Below are 22,188 nucleotides of genomic sequence, written 5' to 3' on the forward strand. Positions count from 1 at the left end.
TACATTAGTCAGTTTCCTGCCTGCCTGTCAGTCCCCTCGCCTGATTGGCTGCCTGGTATTGATCTGGTTACTAAAATTAGCCTAAGGATGACATCATCCTCAGTGGGGCTTTGTGCTTGGGATGATGTCATCGGGTTCTCTGCTGGCAGTTCACAGTGTGGGGTATACTCCGTCTCGCCGTGTGTTCTAAACGCTGCTCCCAAACCGAAGGGAGTCATGACAGGGGCAGGGGAGGATTCCCCAGCCTCAGGGGGGACGTTAGAAACCGCCGGGTGCGTCAGTCAGTTAGCGAAAGTCCCCGTTGACAAGGTACGGTTGATTTTTTTACGAGACTTCTGTTGTTTTATTCAATGTGATATTTTGTGTGACATCGTTTTCGTTTAGTGAATATTTTTTTTTGCTTATGAAAATGGCAATTTGTTAGGATATTCAGTGTGTCGGGTGGTAAGTAATTATGAAAGTTGGTTATGAATTAATCAGATAAAGCAGTTACTAGAATTTGCTATGATTTGGAAGCGTAGAGTTAGGATGTGTTTATTTATTTATTAATCTTTTTTGTCAGGGTTTCTAGGAATAGCTACTCCAAACTGCACATTTCTTTCCGTGTTTTTTTGTTTTGTGCCATTGAAATTAAATAAATATACTAGTGTTATGTGGGCATTGTTTTTCTAAATTTCTATTTTAGCCGCTAATAATCTATAAGGATGATTTCACTGATTTTTGGTTGATGAAATATTGATTCTTAAATTATGCGATTTTTTTTGTGATTTTAGTAATGACAGATTGCTTATTTAAATTTTAACTCTATTTGTAGCTGTCTCCTATTTTTTAAGGTTATGAATTATGCCTCTCCTTAGAGAGAGAGATATTTCAGTGTAAATCTCATAAATTGCCGTCACGATCTGCTGTCCCCGAAACTAAGGAATTGGGCCAAACTGACATATAGTGTATTTAGATGCTAGAATATGCGTCGACAGTTTCATTTCAAAGCTTGCTTTTACATTATTTGAATCAATCTGAAATTTTCAAATGACCTCGAGAAGTGAAACATATTTTTTTAATATCATTGATAGCAAATTGCTTTGTATAAGTGTTGGTGGATTTCTAGATAAGCAAGTCTTCTTGAATTATCTGTGTGTTTGAAATACCCACTTGCAAACACAGTCACATTTTGCAGTTGAAACATCGCTTTTCCCCCACCTACGTGCTTTTATATTTATTTCTTGATAAGATAAAACATAGTTAATGTAATTACATGTAACTGGAAGAAAAGATTATGGATAAGTAGCTGCTTTGAAGAGTAATAACTTGGAAGTTGGGCAACCTGAAATGTTCATGGTGCAACCTTCAGCTGGCTTTTGCCTCAGATTGCCGCCTAGGCAACCTGACGGAAAAAAAGGAGATTTCGAGCACTGACATGTACGTGTAACTATGTCTTTTCTTCCTGTAAGTTAGAGAAGCCCCATGTATAGATACATAACTAGGTAAATACAAATGTGAAAAGCTGTCGAGACATCTGCTCCATGGGCAAACTCTCCCTGTGTGATTATGGCTGTAAGTAGGTCTTTCATTATCTCTACAAAGCTGCCCATGTGGCCTCAGCCTGATTCTTAATGACTCCCGCCTACACTAGACCTTTTAAGTCAGTCCTGCCCACATATACCTTTTACATATTCAGGGCTCGAAATTCATTTTGGCGATTAGGTGCACTGGTGCACCCAGCTTAAAAAATTGGGTGCACCAAAAAAATTTTGGGTGCACCACTTAAATCTAAGTAGAATGTCAAAGAAAGCTAATAACAAAACTTAGTTACAAGCTATCAAATTCTTAAACAAGTGCCATGACAGACATTTTTATTACCTTTTTAACACTTACATGTAGATGTCAAGAATATGATGTATACTAGTATACTCGATATCTTTCCATAGATCAACCTAAGAAAATATTTGGGTGCACCATGCGCATATGTGCACCCACTGAAAAAAATTAGGTGCACAGTTCCAATTTTGGGTGTACCTGGGTGCACATGCACCCAGTATTTCTAGCCCTGCATATTGTGCATGTACATGTTACATGTAGAGTATTTCAGTCTGTGGGTTTGAAGACTTGAAGGCAAAGGGGTGGAAGGTTTTAAGGTTTCATGACTACTAGATTCTCTGACAGGCCACTACAGAAACATTGCCACATATCACAGTACAGTGGTTAGCGGCCCTGCATCTGGACCAAGCAGTGGTGAGTTCGAATCCCGGCTGTGTCGCTCTCCTGACGTGTATGCAACCAGAAAGGGTCGCAGTCCTAAGGATTGGGCGTTAACGTGGTCCACTGTTCACTGAATTATACTTGTCTAATCTCAAGTTAGACTTAGAGCTTGGAGAATTTCCCAAGTACCAGGCATATACTGAACAGAACATAGCGTCTGTTTTCACTATCACAAGCAGTAGAAGAATAGCTCTTTATTGAGCCAAACTAGACTAGATTAGCATCATTTTCACATGTGGAGTCTTGAAACTTTACTTCCTGAAGGCTTCACTTACCAATTTCTAGTTGTTACGGTTATGAGTTGGTAATGTTTTCTGACTGCAGAGAAGCTAGCTATAGTCAGAAATTATTGTTACAGTCATCCAGCCAAACATCTGCGTAGAGATTGCTGTAAATTACTTTATTTGTGCAGTAGGTAGAAAAACAGAATATGTTTTTTTTGTGGTTGAAACAGCAAAAAATCCAACATTTGCAGTTACATCGCTTAGATATATTTTACATGTACTTGATTTATAGATTTTAAACAGGTGAATTTTAGCATGCTGTCATCATAGATTTTCCTTCAGTTGAATGATAGGCACGTACAGAGACTAAACAATCTTTATTACAAGTCCTCTTTCTCTCATAATGGCTGCATTTTGAGCAGTAAGTAACTGTTTTTTTTGAGTTGCCATAACCCCTTGTAAGCCAAGCGCCCTTCTGAACTTTAACATATCACAGAGTGCGTAAATCTGCTTTACTTCGTCAGCGTTCGGTTTAAACAGAGCCCCTAGATCAACCTCCCAGATGCGCGTAGCTCGGCTTTCTGCTCCAAATGTCATTGTGATTTATGTAATGAAATGGAACAGGTGTCGTCTTCGTGCTTGTCGCCGCACAGGATGTACGGGGTATTAACCTGGTTCTATTTTGAGCGTGAATCTTTTGAAAGCTGCAGGGATGTGATTATTTCCTGGAAAGGGATCAAATATCTAAGCAGGAAATAGACTCTAGAGGGCTGTTATGATGTTGCCTTTTCTTTAAATGCATTCTTGATAGCCGCAGGTGCCGTTTTCTTTGCTATAAAGTGATCAAATCGTCATTGTGGCCCACTAATGGTTAGAGTGTAGTACAAAGGAAATATAAACTTACTGTTGTGTTATCGTGGACAATTGCTTCAATTTTGATCATACAATTTACAGTGTGTTTGGTTAAAAATGTCTATTCTAGCTGGCTTTATCTTATGTGCATACAATGTATATTTTTGTACATCATGTATAGTTCACAGTACACTTTTTCTTCCTTCGTCATTGAGTTGTCTATAATGTTTTGCCAGTGACTTCTATCCCTCATGCACATAATATACAAACACTTCCTTGTTGATACTTGACGATTTTGGAAGGAGAAAGAGCCATGTCAAGTTAACAGTTGGGTGTAGGAAGTACTACAATATTGTACGTCAATGAAGGATAGACATGGTAATGGTTGCAAGACACAGAAATTAGAAAACATTAGAAAGAAATGGTCAAACAGCAGATAGCATCCACTAGAGTCTTTTTGTCATTGACTGGCAATGATACATGTAAATGCTAAAATAAGTTTGGTACCAAAAGGCTACCTGAGATGAAAGAAATTGCCTGGTTAGTCTTTCTTGTTTAGAAAATCACATTGTGATTGTATACAGTTTGTGCCTTACATACCTTTGAACATTGGCTACTTGCTTGCCTCAGTGTGTGCATAAAGTATTGTTTTTAATCTTTTTCAACTCTCATGTCTAGAAAAAGTAACTTCTACCCCTAGTAAAGCGAATTAAGTGTAAGCAAAATGTAGTTTGCATGTGTGATAATGACAGATTTATAAGTCAGACATTTTGCATTGTAAGAGACTTAATCCTTGTCCTTGTTTTTTTTTCCTCTCCAGACAAAAATGACATCGTACAAGGAGTACATCATTGAGCTGCCCAATCAGGGCACGGCTCTCCTTCACCACCTAAACGAGCAGCGCCTCAACGGGAAGTTCTGCGATATCACCGTGATGATCCACGGCCGCAAGTTCCCGGCGCATCGCGCGGTGCTGTCTGCGTCCAGCGGCTACTTTCACGCCATGCTGGACATCGATAATGACCGCCACACCATCATCGTACAGGACATCTCAGCCGGAGCATTCCAGGACCTGTTAGACTTTATGTACTCGGCGAAACTCCGCGTGTCGGCATGCAGTATTGTTGAGATCATCCTCACCGCCAGTTACCTGCAGATGGTGGACGTCGTGAGTGCGTGCTCGTACATCATCCGTCCTGTCTTCGGCAGCAACCTCCCGATCGGGCACTTCCCGCATGCGGGGTTCGCGAACGGAACGGTGGAGGCGGCCGCTCACGGTTGCGACTGCAGCAAATCCGGGAGCCCTTCCCTCCCCACGCCCCACCATCCCGAGATTCGCATCCAGCCTCACGTTTTGGCCAAAGCTCCGGAAGCATTCCAGGAAAAGGTGGATTCCCTGGAAGTTCTGGAGAAACTGCGACTGGAACAGAAGTATCACGGTGCAGCAAAGGACCAGGGGTCTGATGACGACAAGAAGTCGCCCCTGCCGGTAGACATCCACGAAGTGTACAACCAGGGCGGGAAGAAAAACAAAATCACCATGATCCACATTCCTGGCATGGAGCAGGGCGGGATGCATTCATTCCACGGCATGCCGCACTTAGTCCCACCGGGTCTTCGCATTCGCGAGGCGGACAGCCACTTCCCGGCCCACGACATCTTACAGGGGAGGCCGGACGGCCCAGAAGGCATACTCGATCTGCGCATCAGGCCGAAACGAAGCGGAGAAATGCCCGACGGGAGAAGTAGCCCGGAGGAAGTCCGAGTCTGGAGCGCCCCAAGCTCCTTCAACACCGAGAAAGGCCCCATCTTGAAAATGACTTTGGACAGAAACAGCCAAGATTGGAAAAACATGGGCATGGCAGAGAAGATTGCTGCACAGTATCATACCTCTGTCCCTACTCCTCCTATGTCAGATAAGGAAAAGGAGAGAGGGGATGAGTCAGAAGAGATAAAGAGTGACCTCCCGGAAAGAAAGGATGTTCCAGGGACCAGCGAGCGCAATAAAGCCAAGATCGTCCGCCAAAAAAGTCTGGACGTGCCTGAGAAAGACAACACAGACAGCGAAAAGGCACAGGAAGTCGTGCCCCCCAAAGGGAAGTGGGGATGGAAAGCAAAAAGACAGGAGAGCGAAGAGAGTTCTGTACATCCGAAAAAGCGAATCTGCTTGGACTGGGATGCCCGTAGCAGGCACAGTAGCACAAGCGACACCCTGTCGCGACAGAGTTCGTTTGATCTCGATGACGGCGCCACCAGTGTCAAGTCAGAAAAGGATGCATACGGTCGCGACAAGAACTGCATGGCTGAAAAGTACGAAGTCCCAGTGCCCAAGAAGAGGGAAGAAGCTCTTCCCCAAGTTGATAAAGAAGCCGTTATCCCAGATCCCCCAAGATCTCCCAATGAGGACATGAAAATCAAACAGGAGCAGAAAGTAGTGGAGAAGGCACAGCCCAAAGTGTCAATCCCAAACGGTGTTGATCTCAACAAGATGGAAGACCTGCGACAACATTCCCCACCGGGCGGCTACGTACCTCCGCACATGAACGGCTGTCCTCCTCACATGAATGGCGCTCCCATGTACAACCCAAACGGCATCCCGCCCGGGTATCAAGAGTATGCGGAGAGGCAGAATAGCATGGCTGCTGCTTTCCCAAACTTGCCCCCGACCGGCATGATGCCTTTCTCCGCATTCCTGGCCTCGCGTGCCGCTGGCGTGCTGACACCGCATCCCAACGGAGCCGCCGCCATCGAAGACGTCCCCTACAACTACCCCCCTGACATGATGAGAGGGGCAGTTGAGAAGGAAGCGCCACCTGGATGGAGGGGTCCGGGGTTCGTACCCTGGGCCGGGAAGAGAGGAAGAGGGCGCGGCCGCCGAGGGCGCGGCATGCAGTGCCGCACGTACGCCGAGAAGATGATGCATCTACGCGCCAACGCGGAACTAGACGAGGTGTACGGCGTAACGGAGGGTTTCCCGTCGTTGTTGGGAAACAAGGAACATTCCAAATCCTTGGGCAGCCCAGCCAGGTTCATGAACGGTAACCTGTCGGATTCGGACTCGTCCAAGGATGGTTCAGAGGGCAAAGTGCCAAAGAACCGCGCGTCGCCGAGCGGCAGCACCGACGGAGTCACGTCGCTGTCTTCGGAGTTGACGCGGAAGCGGCGCAAGTACACCACAGAGTTCAAGTGGGAGGTGAACCAGAAGCTGACGGCGGACGGAATAGACATTGCGAGTTTGTCAGCGGAGACCATCCTGTCGAGCGGGGAGGACCGCCCGCGGCAGCGCCCGTGGAAGCGGGTGCAGCTCCCGTGCCCGATCTGCGGCGCGAGATTCCCCAAAGTCGAGCAGCTCCAGGAACATCTGGTGGAGCACAAGGGGGACAAGTACAGTCTGTATTTGTCGAATTGGATGTGAGCGGAATCGGCACCAATGTTGTTCCCTCTTGTTCCATTTTGAAACGGGCCGCTGCCGTGGCCTAAGCTATGGTGGTGGGCTCGGTGAAAATGAGTGGGCTGTACCACTTGGCTCCACAGGGGTTTTAGCAGCGGCATGGTGCTGGCTTCGCCCACATCCAATGCACCCCTACATTGAGCATGGCGTAAGCCAGATTGAGTAATTAGGCTGTACCATTCCTGTCCGTTATGGGTGGCAACAGCTTGGGTCGTACTGCCTGTTGTAGAGGGATTTGAAAGGTCTAGACCTGGATCTGATATCTGATAAGCAATATCAACTGTGAAAGGTGTTAACTTGTTGGGTTATTGGCCTTGTATTGCTGTGTATCAATCTTGTCTGTGGAAAATTGCGCTGCGGGATGCGGTAAAGCGGTGGCTATCCCGTAGGTGGGAAAAATTTGGTGCGATGGTGTTTTTTGGTCTGTACCCAACAGGCAGTAACTTTAATTGTGATGGCATTGATAGAGAACGCGAAAGCTTCTCTGGAAAAACAACAACAAAAAAATTGAAAAAAATTATGAAAAAAAATCAGAAGAGAATTTTGAGTTGTAAATATTTATGTCATTTATGATATACTTTGATTTCATTTGAGCCACGTAAGGAAGAGTCAAAGATGAATATTGCTAGATATTCAACATCTAGCTGCTATGGCAGTTGACAACAAGGAAGTTGTGGCTTTTTTAAACTCGTCATGAGTTTCGAAGTAACTTTATCTGTATCAGGTGATCAGATATTGACACAGTTGTATTATATTTTTCCTGTCATTTTTTTCCATAATTGATTATGACAGCAATTTCCACAAATTGTGGATCTTTTATTGTAGTTTAATTTTGTCGTCATGAAAATGATCACTGCTGAAAGTTGAGAGAGAAAACAACTCAAATTTGAAGGAGTTGATGAAGAAATAAATAGCAGTTGGTCAAACCTACAGTAATGTAGCTTTCATCCTTGTATATAGATGTGTATTTTTATACGGTACTTCCTTGTGTACGATAAGTGTACTGTGGTCCAATGGTATGGGAAGGCATAGGCTGTACAAGCTTGATTTTAACACGAACGGTACACCAAAATGTACGAACGACTTTGCCTTTGAAAAATGTCCGTACATGTACATGAGGGTATTCTTTAAGGGAAGAGATGGCGGAACGGCCAGTAATTTCACAAGGGATTAGGAATTCGAGCACTTGTTAAATTCTCTTCAATATGTCCAGTTTTTACAATAAGCCGGGAATGCCTTGTTCACGAAAAATGGCGGCAAGTAGGAAAACAACAGTTGAAAGCCTTAAGTCTAGACCACTCGGTGTAGTCTCTTTCAGTGCTGCTCGGTACATCAGCCGCTCGTAGATTGGAAAAACGTGGCGTTCGAGCTGTAGACATGTGAACACTCCAGCCACTTGAACCACTTGTGACATTTGCACATGTAATACTTCAGAAGCACATGTTCATTACTCAATGTCAAGATGCTTTGAACAGTCAGTGTACTGGATAAGTGTGAAGTACGAAAGATCGGCCTTTTGAGCACACGGGAACAGAATGGTCTTGCCACACAAACAACATTTACCAAAACCGAAGGCTTATTGTAAAAGACTTGGAGCAATTGATGGAGGTTTTCAAGTTCAAAATCAGCTTTTGTCAGCGTGTGTAGGGAAGAACCAGCTCGGATCCACCTACAGAAGGTGTTTTAACGTCATTTGTACACGCTGGTTTCAGCCGATTTTACCAATGTTTTGTACACGATGTCGGATTTAACAAGGATAGGAGAAAGACTTGTTGAATCCCTGTATAGAGTTTATACCGTTGTTAGATTATGAAGTATAAATATTGTAATACTTCGAGTATCGAAGATGTGTTTTTATAATGCTGAACAGTACATACAATGTCATGTATGTTGGTGTGTTAAACAGTGACTTGTGTCCGTAGATGTAAGCAATAAAGAATCCCTTGCCTGGCTGCAACATGTAGCAATACATCTTTAGTAGAAGAGACACCTAGTGATTTCCAACTGAATTGCAAATCTATGTTGCTTTTAGTAAGAAAATTGCCTTTTTGTATAACAGCCGCTTGTTCTTGTATTACTCTTATTATCAAGAGTCGTATTGTTATATGTATCACCTATATTTAGCATAATCCTACAATATTACATTTTGTGGGCATAATTCTTTTGTGATCTTGCCTGAATTTTTATTAACCGATTCCTTTTGAAAAATTGTCGGGACTAAAATTTTGCTGCCCATTTCGGCTCGGCAAGGGACTAAAAACAAGGATGTCTTTATGGTGTCTAGAAATGTACACAGATTCAATGATTTCCACCAAGTACTAGATGTGTATTAAGTAACGTTACATGTAGTAACGTTACATATAGTAACTGTTGTACAATTATGCACCTTGTATGCATTTTACCCTTGTGTTTTCATATTCGTTCTCAAAAGCAGGAAATACATTTTGTATTTAGCGAATGATTTTTTAGTATTATTTAAAGCTATGTTTAAAGTTCTCCTTTTTCTTGCACTGTTCTCATAATACTGGTACATTTTTTTGTGCTTTGTAGGTCAAAATGCAAAAAAAAATATTTCACCAGGATTCCAGCAATGAAATAATGACGGGATGGTCTCAAAAATTAAAAGTGCCATTTAAAAAAATGGTTTCTTCATCAAAATGAATGACTGGTCGATATTGGGCTGTAAATTACCAGACTCACATTGCTTATGATGCATTCTGGCATTTATCAATTTAAAGATTTCAATTGATATTAAGTGCAAGAATGATGTTAAAATGAATTGATAATCAGCTCAGATATCTATATCAAAAGGAAAACCTGAAAAATGAGTTTGATTTGCACTGACAGTATTTGCAGAATCCACCAAGTGTATGCCTGTAGTGGTTAATGAACTTCTGACACCATCCCTAAGTCTTGATTTCAAAACAGTGTACGTAAGCACACAAAAAGTACAAGCACAACAAAATACCAGTATTATGGAGAATTTGCATTACCCCTTTATTAAGACCGCAGATATTATTTGGTCATGTTGTCAAACTCTTCCTTTTGGGCAGCTTGAAATGTTTTGTACCATCTTTTCGACCACTTCAGCGACCCTAGTATATATGTGCTTGTCAGTTTCTGACTACTTTAATTGTTGTGTTGCAAAGTGTGAAATTTGTAACAGTACAATTGTATTTACAAAGTATCGTCGTATGTAATGTTGTAGCCTGCAAGACTAAAACCTTGCAATTTTTGTACTAAACGTCAAAAATGTCGATAGGTAGCTTTCTGTACTTACTAAAAAAATGTCTGACAAAAAAAGTTGTACCAGAAATGAAAGAAAGCAGCTTTGTTGAATGTACGTGTAGGAATTTTATCATCAGGAATTACACTGTATAGAAACCAATGGAATACTCGTGACATACCATTACCTCAGTTACATGTACATGTATATTGAGTTTGACTCGTGCGCATATTTTCCTGTAATGTACAGAAGGAATGCTGACAATGCGTTTATAGATTTCACTTGTGCTGCGATACCAGTTACCTGTGTCTGTGAAAACAGAAGACAGGGGAATGGGGTCTATAATAAGGGTAATAGTGTAAGGCATTGTCAGCATTTCTTTTGTATTCTTGAGGCTTGTGATTTTTTGGCGACGCCTCAGGGGCGGAGGCATACTTCTGTGAGCACTGTACATGTATGTCTGCATGTTTAACATTTAAGCTAGCATCTTGGAAATCTTTAGTATTTTCCTAGGATTTGGAGCACTTTTGTAGACATTTTGTTGTCTTGGAAAAGAAATGAGGATTTTACAAGAGGTGATTTTATTTCCGGAATTAAGTCTTTTTACAGATGTACTCGGAACACTTGGACTATTATGTCAGTCTGGGAATTCAACACAGTGTGCCCTTGACAGTGTGACCTCCGCTGGATTAGAAAAGACACTTGGTACATCTTCCTCAGATTTGATCGCTCGTGTTTAATTGATAGCTTCAAAATGTTTGGCAAAACCTTCCGCCCCATTCATGATTACATTGAATGTTGCATTGCTAAACTTGATGCTGCAGTGTCACATACAGCTACTTGTGCTGAACCAGGAAAAAACACAGAGACTTGTATTATTGTATCAGGCTGCTGCTTTTCTATACAGTAACCAGCATGTTTTAAAGGGTTTGTAAAGTAATAAAGGAACTTGATTGACTATCTTTTGTCTGTCCTTTTTTTTTGGAAAGTAGGTACCATATCTAAAGGTATCATAACATATAATAGTTTGCCCTTGATAATTCTACCCATAGCCATGCCCTTGTCTACAATATAATAACCTTTAAGTAGAAAGGCTCTGCTGTGGTTTCCACTTTGATGGACATGGTCTCCAACCAGCTGTCAGCCAATCAGCTTTAGCTAAAAAAACTAACATAATAGGTGATTGGCTGATAGCTGGATAGAGTTAGCCTCTACCAGGCTTCGTGGATCGGTGGTCTAATTGTAGAAATTGGACAAATAGAGTCAATACCACGTACGTGGTGAGCATAATGTATCTACTTGGCCGACCGACTCCCCTAGCGTACTATTGACTCTATTTCTAGCGATCCACGAAGCCTGGTAGAGGCTAGGATAGAGTAGAAACTTCAGCCCGGTTTACCAGAGCCTTCCCCCAAGGCATATTGTATAGGCCGCGGATGCATGAGACTTTGCATCGGGGTATCATCATTATTTTGTGACACTTTTTACCCCCCCATAAAATTAGACTCCCTTCCAGTTTTCGGGAAGGGCCTTTGGGGGGGGGGGGGGGGGGGCGTTGGTCCGTGATTTTCAACGTTGGCTATGTTCTATTGTGCCGGGAAATGGAGTTTGTTGAGGAAGGGAGTTTGCCGTGATAGCGAGTTACTGCCCCCTCGGACCAACGTCACACCCCCACCCTCCCAAAAAAACAGCCCCTTCCCGAAGACTGAAAGGGAGTCTAACATATAAAGAAGCTGAAGTCGACGTGTAATTATTACAGTTACAAAAACACCATTTTAAACTTTAAGTGTCATCCGTTTTGATACGCCGTTGAAGTTCATGAAAGAAGCCTGTATCACGTTTCAAGCCATTCAATTGCCATCTGACGTCATGACAGTTTAAGTTCAAAATTTCCCGCCACCTTTTAAGCCAAACAGCTTGTCCTGGGTCTATATTGACTAAACACTGTAAACTATATGTTGTTGATTAACATACCAGGTGGCTTCATTCGCACAATATATATGTCCTGAACTACGCCCACAGAAACAAAACAAATATGTATGATGTATAAAGATAATAAACACAAACATGAGGGTATAAAGGGGTATACTGACCAAATGAATTGACCATTCCTTTAAACAACGTCAGATTTATTTTCACTTTAGAATTGACATTTACGTTGTATAAACGGATCTCTTTTCTTACACAGCAACCAGAGGTATCAAAGCTACCCAGAATCCTTACACGGTACAGAAATATGATGTCCATAACCCCTACGCGAGCCGCTGTTAGTATCCACTCACTGTGAAAACTCCAGAGCGACAGAATTCGTGCCATACGCTGTTATAATGTGTTTGAAATTGATCCTAATATCGGCGTCAATATTATCGGTGGTTGCACCATCTTCAGTCCATGAAAGGTAAGGTTTTTTTTCCCACCCTGTAAACGTTTAATTTCACAAATAAGATCTTCCTCCGGATCCGTTACAACATTTTGATTGAACCATTGAGATAAACAGTTAAAATCGTTACTAGTAGTTTTCTCAAAACCGTTAGGTCAATACGAGTGCTTAGAGTTATGATATAAAGAGTCTATACCAGAAAACGTTGCACGCAGAACTTGGTCATTTTTAGAAATAACGTCAGTTAAGTTTGCAAAAGTTGACATGTATACATTATACGTGTACAGGCATACCTAATACATGTACTACATTTTAAACAAGGCGGCTTTAATTTACCGTATTTGGTAACGAGTATTTTCGTCATCGGGCCTTGTAAGACTAAGTACATTATGTACACTCAAATCTTTGCATGTGTAAACTCGAACCTGTCAAGTGACTACCTCCGCATAAGGATCCGCTATGAAATACAACTCCCTTTTCGTTGTCTCTTCGATGATATTTCCATATCAACAGAAGCATCAGAATCTTGTCCAAAGTGGCCACATGCTCACATAGACCAGATTTTACCGGCCCCCTGACTAGTCTTCTTTAGCCGTTTTGACTGAACTTGTTTGGTAGTAAACGGGACAAATATAGCGCCACTTGACGAATGAGACTACACTGTTGGATTTCAGGGACGAAGTTTTGCGAATATTCCCGAGGAATGCCGAAGATGTACGATTTCTAACGACGATGGATGAGGAGCAGGGACTATCGGTATCTGTTTTACGGGGTCATTTTTGCGCACTTCACTCTAATGTTAAGATCCTCATTAGACGTTACATTGTTTATTTGTTTGTTTATTTGCTTGTACACGTGTTTATGTGGACGCCTGTGTACGTATGTGCTTGTGTGTTTTCTGTGTGAGTGCGTAGGTGTGTACGTGTGTGTGTGTGTGTGTGTGTGTGTTTGTGTGTGTACGTGCGCGCGCGTGTGTGTGTGTGTGTGTGTGTGTGTGCGTAGATGCTTGTGTGTGTGTGTGCGTGCGTGTATGTGTGTGCGTACGTATACGTGCTTGTGTGTGTGTGCGTACGTGTGTGTGTGTGTGTGTGTCTGTGTGCGTGCGTGCGTGCGCCAGTGTGCCAGAATGAAAAAGTTGGACTATTAAGCAACAATCTGTATTTCCGTCTTTCCTTAGCTTGATTTCTGGAAGTTTCCTTCCGGACCAGACAACATCGCTGACGTACACGTACAGAAGGCGCATCTCCCACTTGTTAAAGGTAAACGACCTATAGATCATTGACCTCTTTTACAAACTTGCACATAGCTAGGGCCGTGTGAGTGTATTCTTCTAACGGGAGATAAACATAATCATACAGATACAAATATACTAGGAATACTGGAATCTCGATGTATTTATAGGTTGGGTATTTTTAAAATCATTTTATACCGTTTTTTAAAATTCATGTAAGCTATTTATGTTGGCATCGCATGTCCGGTAAACCGCCTCATAGACATAGCGTAACACACCAGGTTTATTTAGGAGCTATAGATTTGTAGCCTCTACCAGGCTCCACAGGAAAAAAATTTAAAATTGGCTAAATAAGACAGAAAACACGCCAGAGAAGTAAAGTTTGCGACCTACTAGGCGAATTAACTCCTACTAGGTTTTTATTCCTAACTTGGCCAAACACAAATCCCCATTATTCGCTCAGGAGAGAGTTTGGTAGAGACTTCTAGAGATGCGTTAGTTTATCATGGCATACTGTCTTTAGATGCACTCAAACGACAAGGAATCCCGTTCAACGTCTTGGTGGATGACGTCGGAGAAGCTCTCCATCAGCACATGCGCACTAACCGGATGTCCAGGGCACTGTCGCGCATGCGCAGAGACGAGAACTTCGACTTCAGTGTCTACCACACATATAAGGAGGTAATGTGCATTGGGGTTGGGGAAACGAAACCGAGTTGATTTTTTTTTAATAATGACAAGTTTATTCTAAGTTCTTGCCCGAGGGCTAATTGCAAGTGACAAAAAGATGACAACCAAGGAAAAATAAACAATATATGTAGTTCCCTTGTATTACGTCTAACTCTTAACTGTAACTTATTGGGTTTGACTACTTTTTCTAAGACAGTGTAAGAAAAAGTTAGGATCCCACCTTTTCTATAATGTGTGCGTTCTGTGATATATATCGCTGTTAAGAGGAGAGACTAGGTCGCTTTCTGTCTGTAAGCGTGGAAAGATTTATATATATAGGATGGAATTTACTGGCCTCTTTGAAGAGCTCTTTTCTTTCTTACACATTCTGTTATCATTTATAACGATAATGTCGTACATTTGTAATTGAAATGTTGCTTTATATACGTTTCTGTTTCTTAGTTCAAAAAAAGTTATGAAACGCTCGGATGTGGTATAGACTGATCGAAAAGCATCCTCCTACCAAGGAGCTTTTATATAGTAAAAAATATATTCTTTATTGAGACACGACAAAACTACAGCGACTCTCGTAAGGTCTGCATGTATAACAGCTACTAACAGTACAACTAAACATCTACATAAAAGCTCATTGCTCCTACGCAGGGACATCCAACGGCAAAACCGCCTGTCTGGATGTACCCTGCTTTCTCAACCGTCACCACCAGTTCCTGCAGCTGACCGCCCTGCTTATAATTATCAATGAGCTTAACCTTATATATGCGAGACCCTTTTTGAAAACGGAAAGGCCTATTCTCTGATAGCCCACAGGAACTAAGGGTGACGGTTGAGAAAGCAGGGTACATCCTAGCCTCCTTCACCGGCGTCTCTAGGGTGTCGATTCGCGATTTTTATCTGGGAATACGACGGGAAAGGAAAATATGCCGGGAAAGGAAAAATGCCGCGAGAGGAATTAATATATACCGGGGGGAGTGCGCCGGCCCTAGCTAACAACTTTCGCCAAGGCCCTAGAGACGCAGGTGAAGGAGGCTAGGTACATCCAGACAGGCGGTCTCGCTGTTGGATGTCCCCGCGTAGGAGGATGTTGAAAAGGCGAAGGCCGTTACGAGACAGAAATTGTACCGCCTACTCAGGAAGCCAATTAGAAAAAAAGTGGTCCCGTCGCTTCGAATTACGCCCACTATACAGGATTAAGAAAAAAAAACCTATCATCACGGTCAATCAAAATGGCTTGCTTACGTTTGTGAAAAAAAATGACACGCATGCCCTAAATTAAGTTTTGGAGCCAAAAATATTTGTATGAGTTTTATGATTATATAGAAAAAGAAATTTTACGGACTATTCACTAGTAAAGTATCTATGACAAAAGAACCAAATTATACAGGAAGCCAATTAGAATATAGTGATCCCTCGCTTCGAATTACTACTATACACGATTAAGAAAAAATATCAATACGGTCTATCAGAATGGTTTGCTTATGTCTTGCGAAAAAAATGGCACGCAAGCCCTAATTCAAGCTTTGGAGCCCAAAATATTTGTGTGAGTTTTTATAGACAAAGACATTTTACGGACCATTCACTACTAAAATATCTAATTATGACAAAGAACCAATTATCTATTTAAATGCCATTTGACTGCACGTTTTCAAGATACGCGTAACATCAATTCACCTTTATTCGTGGGTTAACCTATATCCCATATCCTTTATTCTACTAATCTGATGAAATTATTTTCAGAATTTGTTTTTTTTACGATTCTACAGATCACAGACCACATGCGCCACCTAGCGACCAACTACCCTGACATAGCCTCTATCATGAGTGTAGCAGGCACGTACGAGGGCCGTTCTATCATGACCATCAAGCTGGGCAAACCGTTCTCTAACGGCACCGTGAAGCCTGCCTTCTGGATAGACGGGGCTATCCACAGTAGAGAGTGGATAGTGCCAGCTACTATCATCTATGCTGTAGATAGGGTAAGGCGGGGCTATCCACAGTAGGGAGTGGATAGTGCCAGCTACTATCATCTATGCTATAGATAAACACTATTAAACACTACTACTACTATTAGTACCCCTACTACTACTACTACTATTACTGCTACTACTACTACCACTACTACTACTACTACTTCTACTATCATCTATGCTGTAGATGGGGTAAGGCAAAGGCTAGTCTGCGGATCGGTGAGGAAATAACTCCTCTGACCGGCCGACTCCCCTAGCGTACTATAAACCGTGTTTATCCAATTTCTACTATTGGACCACCGATCCTCGAAGCCTGGTAGAGGCTCAGTCTGTATAACACAAACTCTGCTGTCTGGGGCTTTAAGTTGGGCGGACTGCTATAAGCGAGATTTCAACAGGCTAGGCAAATGTGTGTTGATTTGATTACATGGATGACATCATTTGGGAACCCCAAAACTGATGCGAGCGTGCGAATCAAAACTATAACGTTACGTGTATGCGCGTGTATTCTAAAGAAATATTAACAATGTCATATGTTGTTATTCTATTTCACTGTAACGGTCTCAATGTAGTATTGGTGAGGGGTGAAGTCTGCCATCTCTGATTGTCTTCATAGTAACTGCATTTAAAATCCCTATCTTCTCAATTCTTCCAATACGTCCATTTCCGTAGCTTGTTCGTCAGTACGGTTCTGACCCGACTGTAACACGAATCCTTGACGGACTTGACCTATACGTGACCCCTGTCTTCAACGTCGACGGTTACGTCTACACCTGGCAGTCCGATGACGTAAGTATGACGTCAGTAGAATAGCCAATCAGATGCAAGCATCAAAGGCCACATTTTCTTCTCAAAACATATTTACATTTTATATTTTTCTAGATTCTCGATAGGAATAACCTTTCTTCCTAGATCTGAAATCTTCTGTGTACAAAAGTGCATCCTTGTATTTGAGAAAAAAAAGCTTTTGTTTTTGGCGACACCACAGGAGTGGATGCATTTTCATGTTCACGTGTTGGTGTGTTTCAGACCCGGCTGTGGCGCAAGAACCGCGCCCCTCAGGCGGGCCCATGTGTCGGGGTGGACATGAACAGGAACTGGGACAGTCACTGGTCAGGTGTGTATAAATAAGGAATAGATATCTTTTACCTTCATGAAAAGTGGAGGTATTGTTTTGGTATGTCTGTGTCTGTGTCTGTGTCTGTGTATGTGTATGTGTATGTGTATGTGTATGTGTATGTATATGTGCATGTGCATGTACATGTGCATGTGCATGTGCATGTGTATGTGTATGTGTACGTGTATGTGCATGTGCAGGTGTATGCGTATCTGTCTGTGTCTGTTTGTGTTTCCAGATATTTATGGTCAGCATGGTGGTTATGATTTGTGCATATGCCATCGACATTCCAAAGCTGTCACTTTTCCTAGTCGCCTGAATTAACCATAAAGTGTTGCCGGTCCCCCTAAATCTACGCGTTGCCAAAGTCCCCCATGCAGACCCTCATCATTTTTCTTTTTATCCCACAGAGGGTGGGTCCAGTCACGACCCTTGTAATTGGGCGTACCATGGTACGGCGCCGTTCTCCGAGCAGGAAACGCGGGAAATCTCGACCTTTATCTGGGAGAACCGGCGGGACATCCGGGCGTACATCGCGTTCCACTCCTACTCCCAGGTGTGGATGGCTCCCTGGGGGCACTCCTATAACAGACCGCCAGGGGACGCTGGCGCACAGGTCAGTTGTTTGGTGCGGCCCCGTGCCCCCTTAAACCCAGTGTCCTGCTGAGCCCGTATACATACGAGATGCACAAATATGATGCATGTATTTGGATCAATAAATATGGACAACGCCATGTTGGATCCTTGAGCCCCACCAACATGGCTGCCACCCAGTCATGTAATCACGTGACCACCGTTTCTCAAAGCTGTGTTGTTGTTGTAAGCTAAGAACCTACAGAAAATTTAAGCATTTGTACGAAAGAGAAAAATACCTGGATATAACAAACTTTGCTATCGCCGAGCCATGACTAAACTAAGAATCAGCGATCACCCATTGGAAATTGAAGCTGGTAGATACAACCGAACTCCTCCTAATGGTAGACTATGTATATTTTGCGATAAGAACCACATGCATGTAGAAAATGAAATACATTTTGTCCTAGAGTGTTCACTGTACAATGATCTGCGCAATACATTCGTTAATGCTACACATGTAGATCAGAAATATTTACACATAACGAAGGAAGATATGTTCAAATATCTCATGTCATCATCTGACCACGATATACTGGAAAATCTCTGTAAGTTCATCTACAGATGTTTTAGGAAGAGAGAAGACGCATGTAATCTATAGTATATGTATAACTTTGCGTTTACTACCTTTTGTGCCAAACTGACTGCATTTAGCCCCAATGGGGCATGAATATGCAATAACCTTCATTGTCATTGCCATTGTCATTGTTGTTTAGGATGCGCTGGGACGGTTGGCTGTAGAGACAATCAAGTCTGTTCATGGTGTCGACTACGTCGCCGGAAGAGCCATGGAGACATTGTGTAAGTAAAACACAATTGAAACCATCTTTACACGTTGTTTACGCGTGAGTTTTGCTTGTCCGAATAAATCAGAATTACAACAAATACAAGTATGCAAATATGCTCGACACATAACCATACATGGTAAAGAAAACAGTTCTTAGTTTGAAATCCGAATTCTAATGACATTTTATGATCCTGTTGTTGGTGTGATAGTTGTATATATTCTGTCTAAAGATGAAGTATGATATACCTCCCGATAATTAAGATATGCATGTACTTTCTAAGCCAGCTGAACTCGTTTCTAGTGGGCCATATCTATTTCATTACATTGCATTTCCTAAATTTGGCTCCAAATCTAGTTTGGTCCCTAAACTTCAACCACTTCAATCTTTCTTTGGCGAAGACATATATGCTTTAGTACCAGTGGGAAAAAAAGCCCCCCCCCCCCCCCCGGGTTGTTTACTCGCTATTTTTCTACACTTTCGGGGGTAACGATCAACCCTGGATCTGGCAACAAATGGACGCCGTGATCTACTCACGAAAACATCGAGAGGTGACCCCCCCCCCCCCCCCCCAAACTCACACACATATCTGTGACTTAAGGTCCCGTACCCTAAAAGAGATCCGAGCCCAAAAATAAACGGCTGCACGGACGCATGTTTTTTAGCGGTGAGAAATTCCCTTTCAGCCAGCGGAAATGATCTCAAAAGTTAGATTGGTGAAAGCTTGTTTGTAACTGAAGAAATTAGCAGGTAAAGTTTGGCAGCCGCGCGCTAGGTCGGAGGTACACAGTCGTGGGTTCTGAGTGGTGCGGTCCCGTACCCTAAAAGAGATCCGAGCCCAAAAATAAACGGCTGCACGGACGCATGTTTTTTAGCGGTGAGAAATTCCCTTTCAGCCAGCGGAAATGATCTCAAAAGTTAGATTGGTGAAAGCTTGTTTGTAACTGAAGAAATTAGCAGGTAAAGTTTGGCAGCCGCGCGCTAGGTCGGAGGTACACAGTCGTGGGTTCTGAGTGGTGCGGTTGTACACTAGCAGCGAAAAAGTGCCTTTTTCGGGGATTGACTAATCGTAGTTTGTAATTGCTATAAAAAAAAGTTCCAATGTGTAGTTTACGTTGGCAATTTTTTCCCACGATATAGGGTAAATGTGCTCGACATAGAATGAAAAATCTGCTGAAATTTCACGTAGCTTCATTATGAACGCGGCCATTTAAACCACGAATTATAACATAGAAGTCTATGGGAAGAAGAAACTCATCAATGAGACCTTGGCCAAAAGGCCTGGCTGGGGCTACACCCGTAACGGGCACAGGGACCGTAGAAGTACCTTACACTGTAATTTGGCACAGCAACCTGTTGTTGTTGTGGTTTTTTGTGCAACATTTGTGCCTTAATTTGCCCTACTCTCTTCTCTACATAGACCAAGTGTCGGGGGATTCTCAAGACTGGACCTACGACAAGGCCGGGATCAAGTACTCGTACATCGCGGAGCTGCGCGACACCGGGCGGTACGCCTTCCTCCTGCCGCCCGACCAGATCCTACCCACGGCCGAGGAAATCTTCCCCTCCATCCTGACGGTCGGGGAGTGGATCCTAGATCACTACTAACTGCACTAGCCTGACTAAAGGTGGGGTCACACCTGCGTATATATCTACGTCCTTGTGAGGCGCGCATGGCAGTATTTGCCTCCACCAGGCTCCACAGGTCGTTGGAAAAATAATAGAAATTGGACAAACGCAAACAGGTAACATGTCAGACGAGTTAGCTGGGTCGCTAACCATACTTCTCGGTCAGCTAACTCATCTGGCATGTTATGTATCTATATTTGTCCAATTTGTACTATTTTTCCCGCGACCTGTGGAGCCTGGTAGAGGCTAAGAGCATCATACGCACCTCTAACGGACTTGAATATATACGCATGTGTGACCCCACCTTAAGGCATCGGTAATGCCCACAGAATTGCAAAGTTGAGAGACTCAACAATAGATTTACCCTTTTATAAAAGGAACCAATTTTGGTGCACAACGAATAAAGGTCAACTTACGTTTTAACTGGTATTCTAGCAATTAGACCACAGAACCGTTTCTTTGAGTAGTTTAGATGACGTCTGACTATACAAAAGTTTATAATTTGTAGGGCAGAAAAAATTCAATAAACTTGGTGTGAATAAGTATCGATACTGATTACGTGTATTTGCTCAGTGGATTGTCCGGTGGTCATGGAAAATAAACGTTTAACCCAACGTCAAGACGTCTACATACAAATAAAGATGTTGATTACAAAAGGAAAAGAGCAAATGGTGAACCCCTTATGAGTCCACATGGTTTGACCATTCACAGGATACTGCAAATGCAGAAATGTTCGCGGTGGATTAATGTTCGCGGTTTTCGCGGCGCCCGCTTCACCGCGAATCTAAAACCACCGCAAACATTTTTCCATAACAGTAAGAGACTACAGTGCATGGTGCTACCGCGAAATGAAAACCACCGCGAAAAGTCCATTTTCCCGCTACCGCGAAATTAAATCCCCGCGAACTTAAACGCATTTACATTATTCCGCTATAGCTCTTTTCTTCCAGCTAGGGGTGGGTACCGGTACAGAAACTTCAGGCACAGGTCCAGTTCAAGTCCAATGGATCAGGTCCAGGTCCGGACCTGAACCTGGACCTGATTCAGTATATGAAAACTTTGGACAAATTAAACTAAAAGCAATTGTCCATTTCGCTAAAAAAATCTATTTGTGAAGTTTTTGACTCCCTGTACCGTTTTAAAACCCTTACAAGGCTAACTGCCTCTGTACGATTGGCTGTAAACCTTGGTAGATAACGACTATAGACTCTATGCTACTTAGCTCACGTTATTTCCTTCGACCGGTAAGCCCCAAAACATGTGAATGCCTGATCATATAATCTATCCATTTTCCAATAGGTCCAACATCCGGTCCACCAATTTTTTTCAGGTCCAATAATAAAAACCAGCCCTACCTCCAGCCACTTATGGAGTCTGGTACGAGGCTAACACGGATACGCAATGTAGGGGGCGCTTCTACTGGAAACCAAGGCGTCACATATTGGCGCTATATGGACTATCCTCTCTTTTATTAAGCCAACTGGTATTTTCAATGGGTAATTCTCAAGGTATATGAAGATCTGTGTACCTATTTGAGGAAGTGTATATATGTATTGCACATATTCGCATCTTTATAAGTCAGGTCGATATACCCTTGCAGAGCCCGATCTGCAGTACCGCTCCCGGTCGGTGCGGGAAAAGTGAAAAGTTGGTAATCTTCGTCTTTCTTTGATGCAATGGGGAAATTACAAAAGGCTCGAAAAGGGGTTTGAAGTTTTGATGCTGAATTGACTGTGCTTCAAATAAA

The 22,188-nt window shown here is 42.7% G+C and overlaps 2 protein-coding genes across 2 annotated transcripts; both read left to right on the plus strand.

The window, feature by feature from the left end:
* Positions 1–72: 72 nt before the first annotated feature.
* On the plus strand, positions 73–10,970 carry LOC118404834. Its single transcript, XM_035804202.1, has 2 exons — positions 73–309; positions 4,156–10,970. Exons 1-2 carry the CDS (start codon positions 88–90, stop codon positions 6,748–6,750), a joined length of 2,817 nt encoding a protein of 938 aa, XP_035660095.1. The 5' UTR covers positions 73–87; the 3' UTR covers positions 6,751–10,970.
* Positions 10,971–12,195: 1,225 nt separating this feature from the next.
* On the plus strand, positions 12,196–20,546 carry LOC118404839 (carboxypeptidase B-like). Its single transcript, XM_035804208.1, has 10 exons — positions 12,196–12,410; positions 13,067–13,148; positions 13,570–13,651; positions 14,147–14,304; positions 16,074–16,286; positions 16,950–17,066; positions 17,307–17,394; positions 17,805–18,010; positions 18,744–18,828; positions 20,233–20,546. Exons 1-10 carry the CDS (start codon positions 12,340–12,342, stop codon positions 20,418–20,420), a joined length of 1,290 nt encoding a protein of 429 aa, XP_035660101.1. The 5' UTR covers positions 12,196–12,339; the 3' UTR covers positions 20,421–20,546.
* The last annotated feature ends 1,642 nt before the right edge of the window (positions 20,547–22,188 follow it).

This window comes from Branchiostoma floridae, chromosome 17 (genome assembly GCF_000003815.2).
Source record: "Branchiostoma floridae strain S238N-H82 chromosome 17, Bfl_VNyyK, whole genome shotgun sequence".
Taxonomy (NCBI): Eukaryota; Metazoa; Chordata; class Leptocardii; order Amphioxiformes; family Branchiostomatidae; genus Branchiostoma; species Branchiostoma floridae.

What these genes read in the sequence shown, in the direction of transcription:
- LOC118404834 (XM_035804202.1), top strand. Translation starts at nt 88, where the DNA reads ATGACATCATCCTCAGTGGGGCTTTGTGCTTGGGATGATGTCATCGGG. An exon ending in CGAAAGTCCCCGTTGACAAG is followed by an intron (nt 310 to 4,155) that starts GTACGGTTGATT and finishes TTTCCTCTCCAG; the next exon opens with ACAAAAATGACATCGTACAA.
- LOC118404839 (XM_035804208.1), top strand. Translation starts at nt 12,340, where the DNA reads ATGTGTTTGAAATTGATCCTAATATCGGCGTCAATATTATCGGTGGTT. An exon ending in TCATCTATGCTGTAGATAGG is followed by an intron (nt 16,287 to 16,949) that starts GTAAGGCGGGGC and finishes CCATTTCCGTAG; the next exon opens with CTTGTTCGTCAGTACGGTTC. An exon ending in AAGAGCCATGGAGACATTGT is followed by an intron (nt 18,829 to 20,232) that starts GTAAGTAAAACA and finishes TTCTCTACATAG; the next exon opens with ACCAAGTGTCGGGGGATTCT.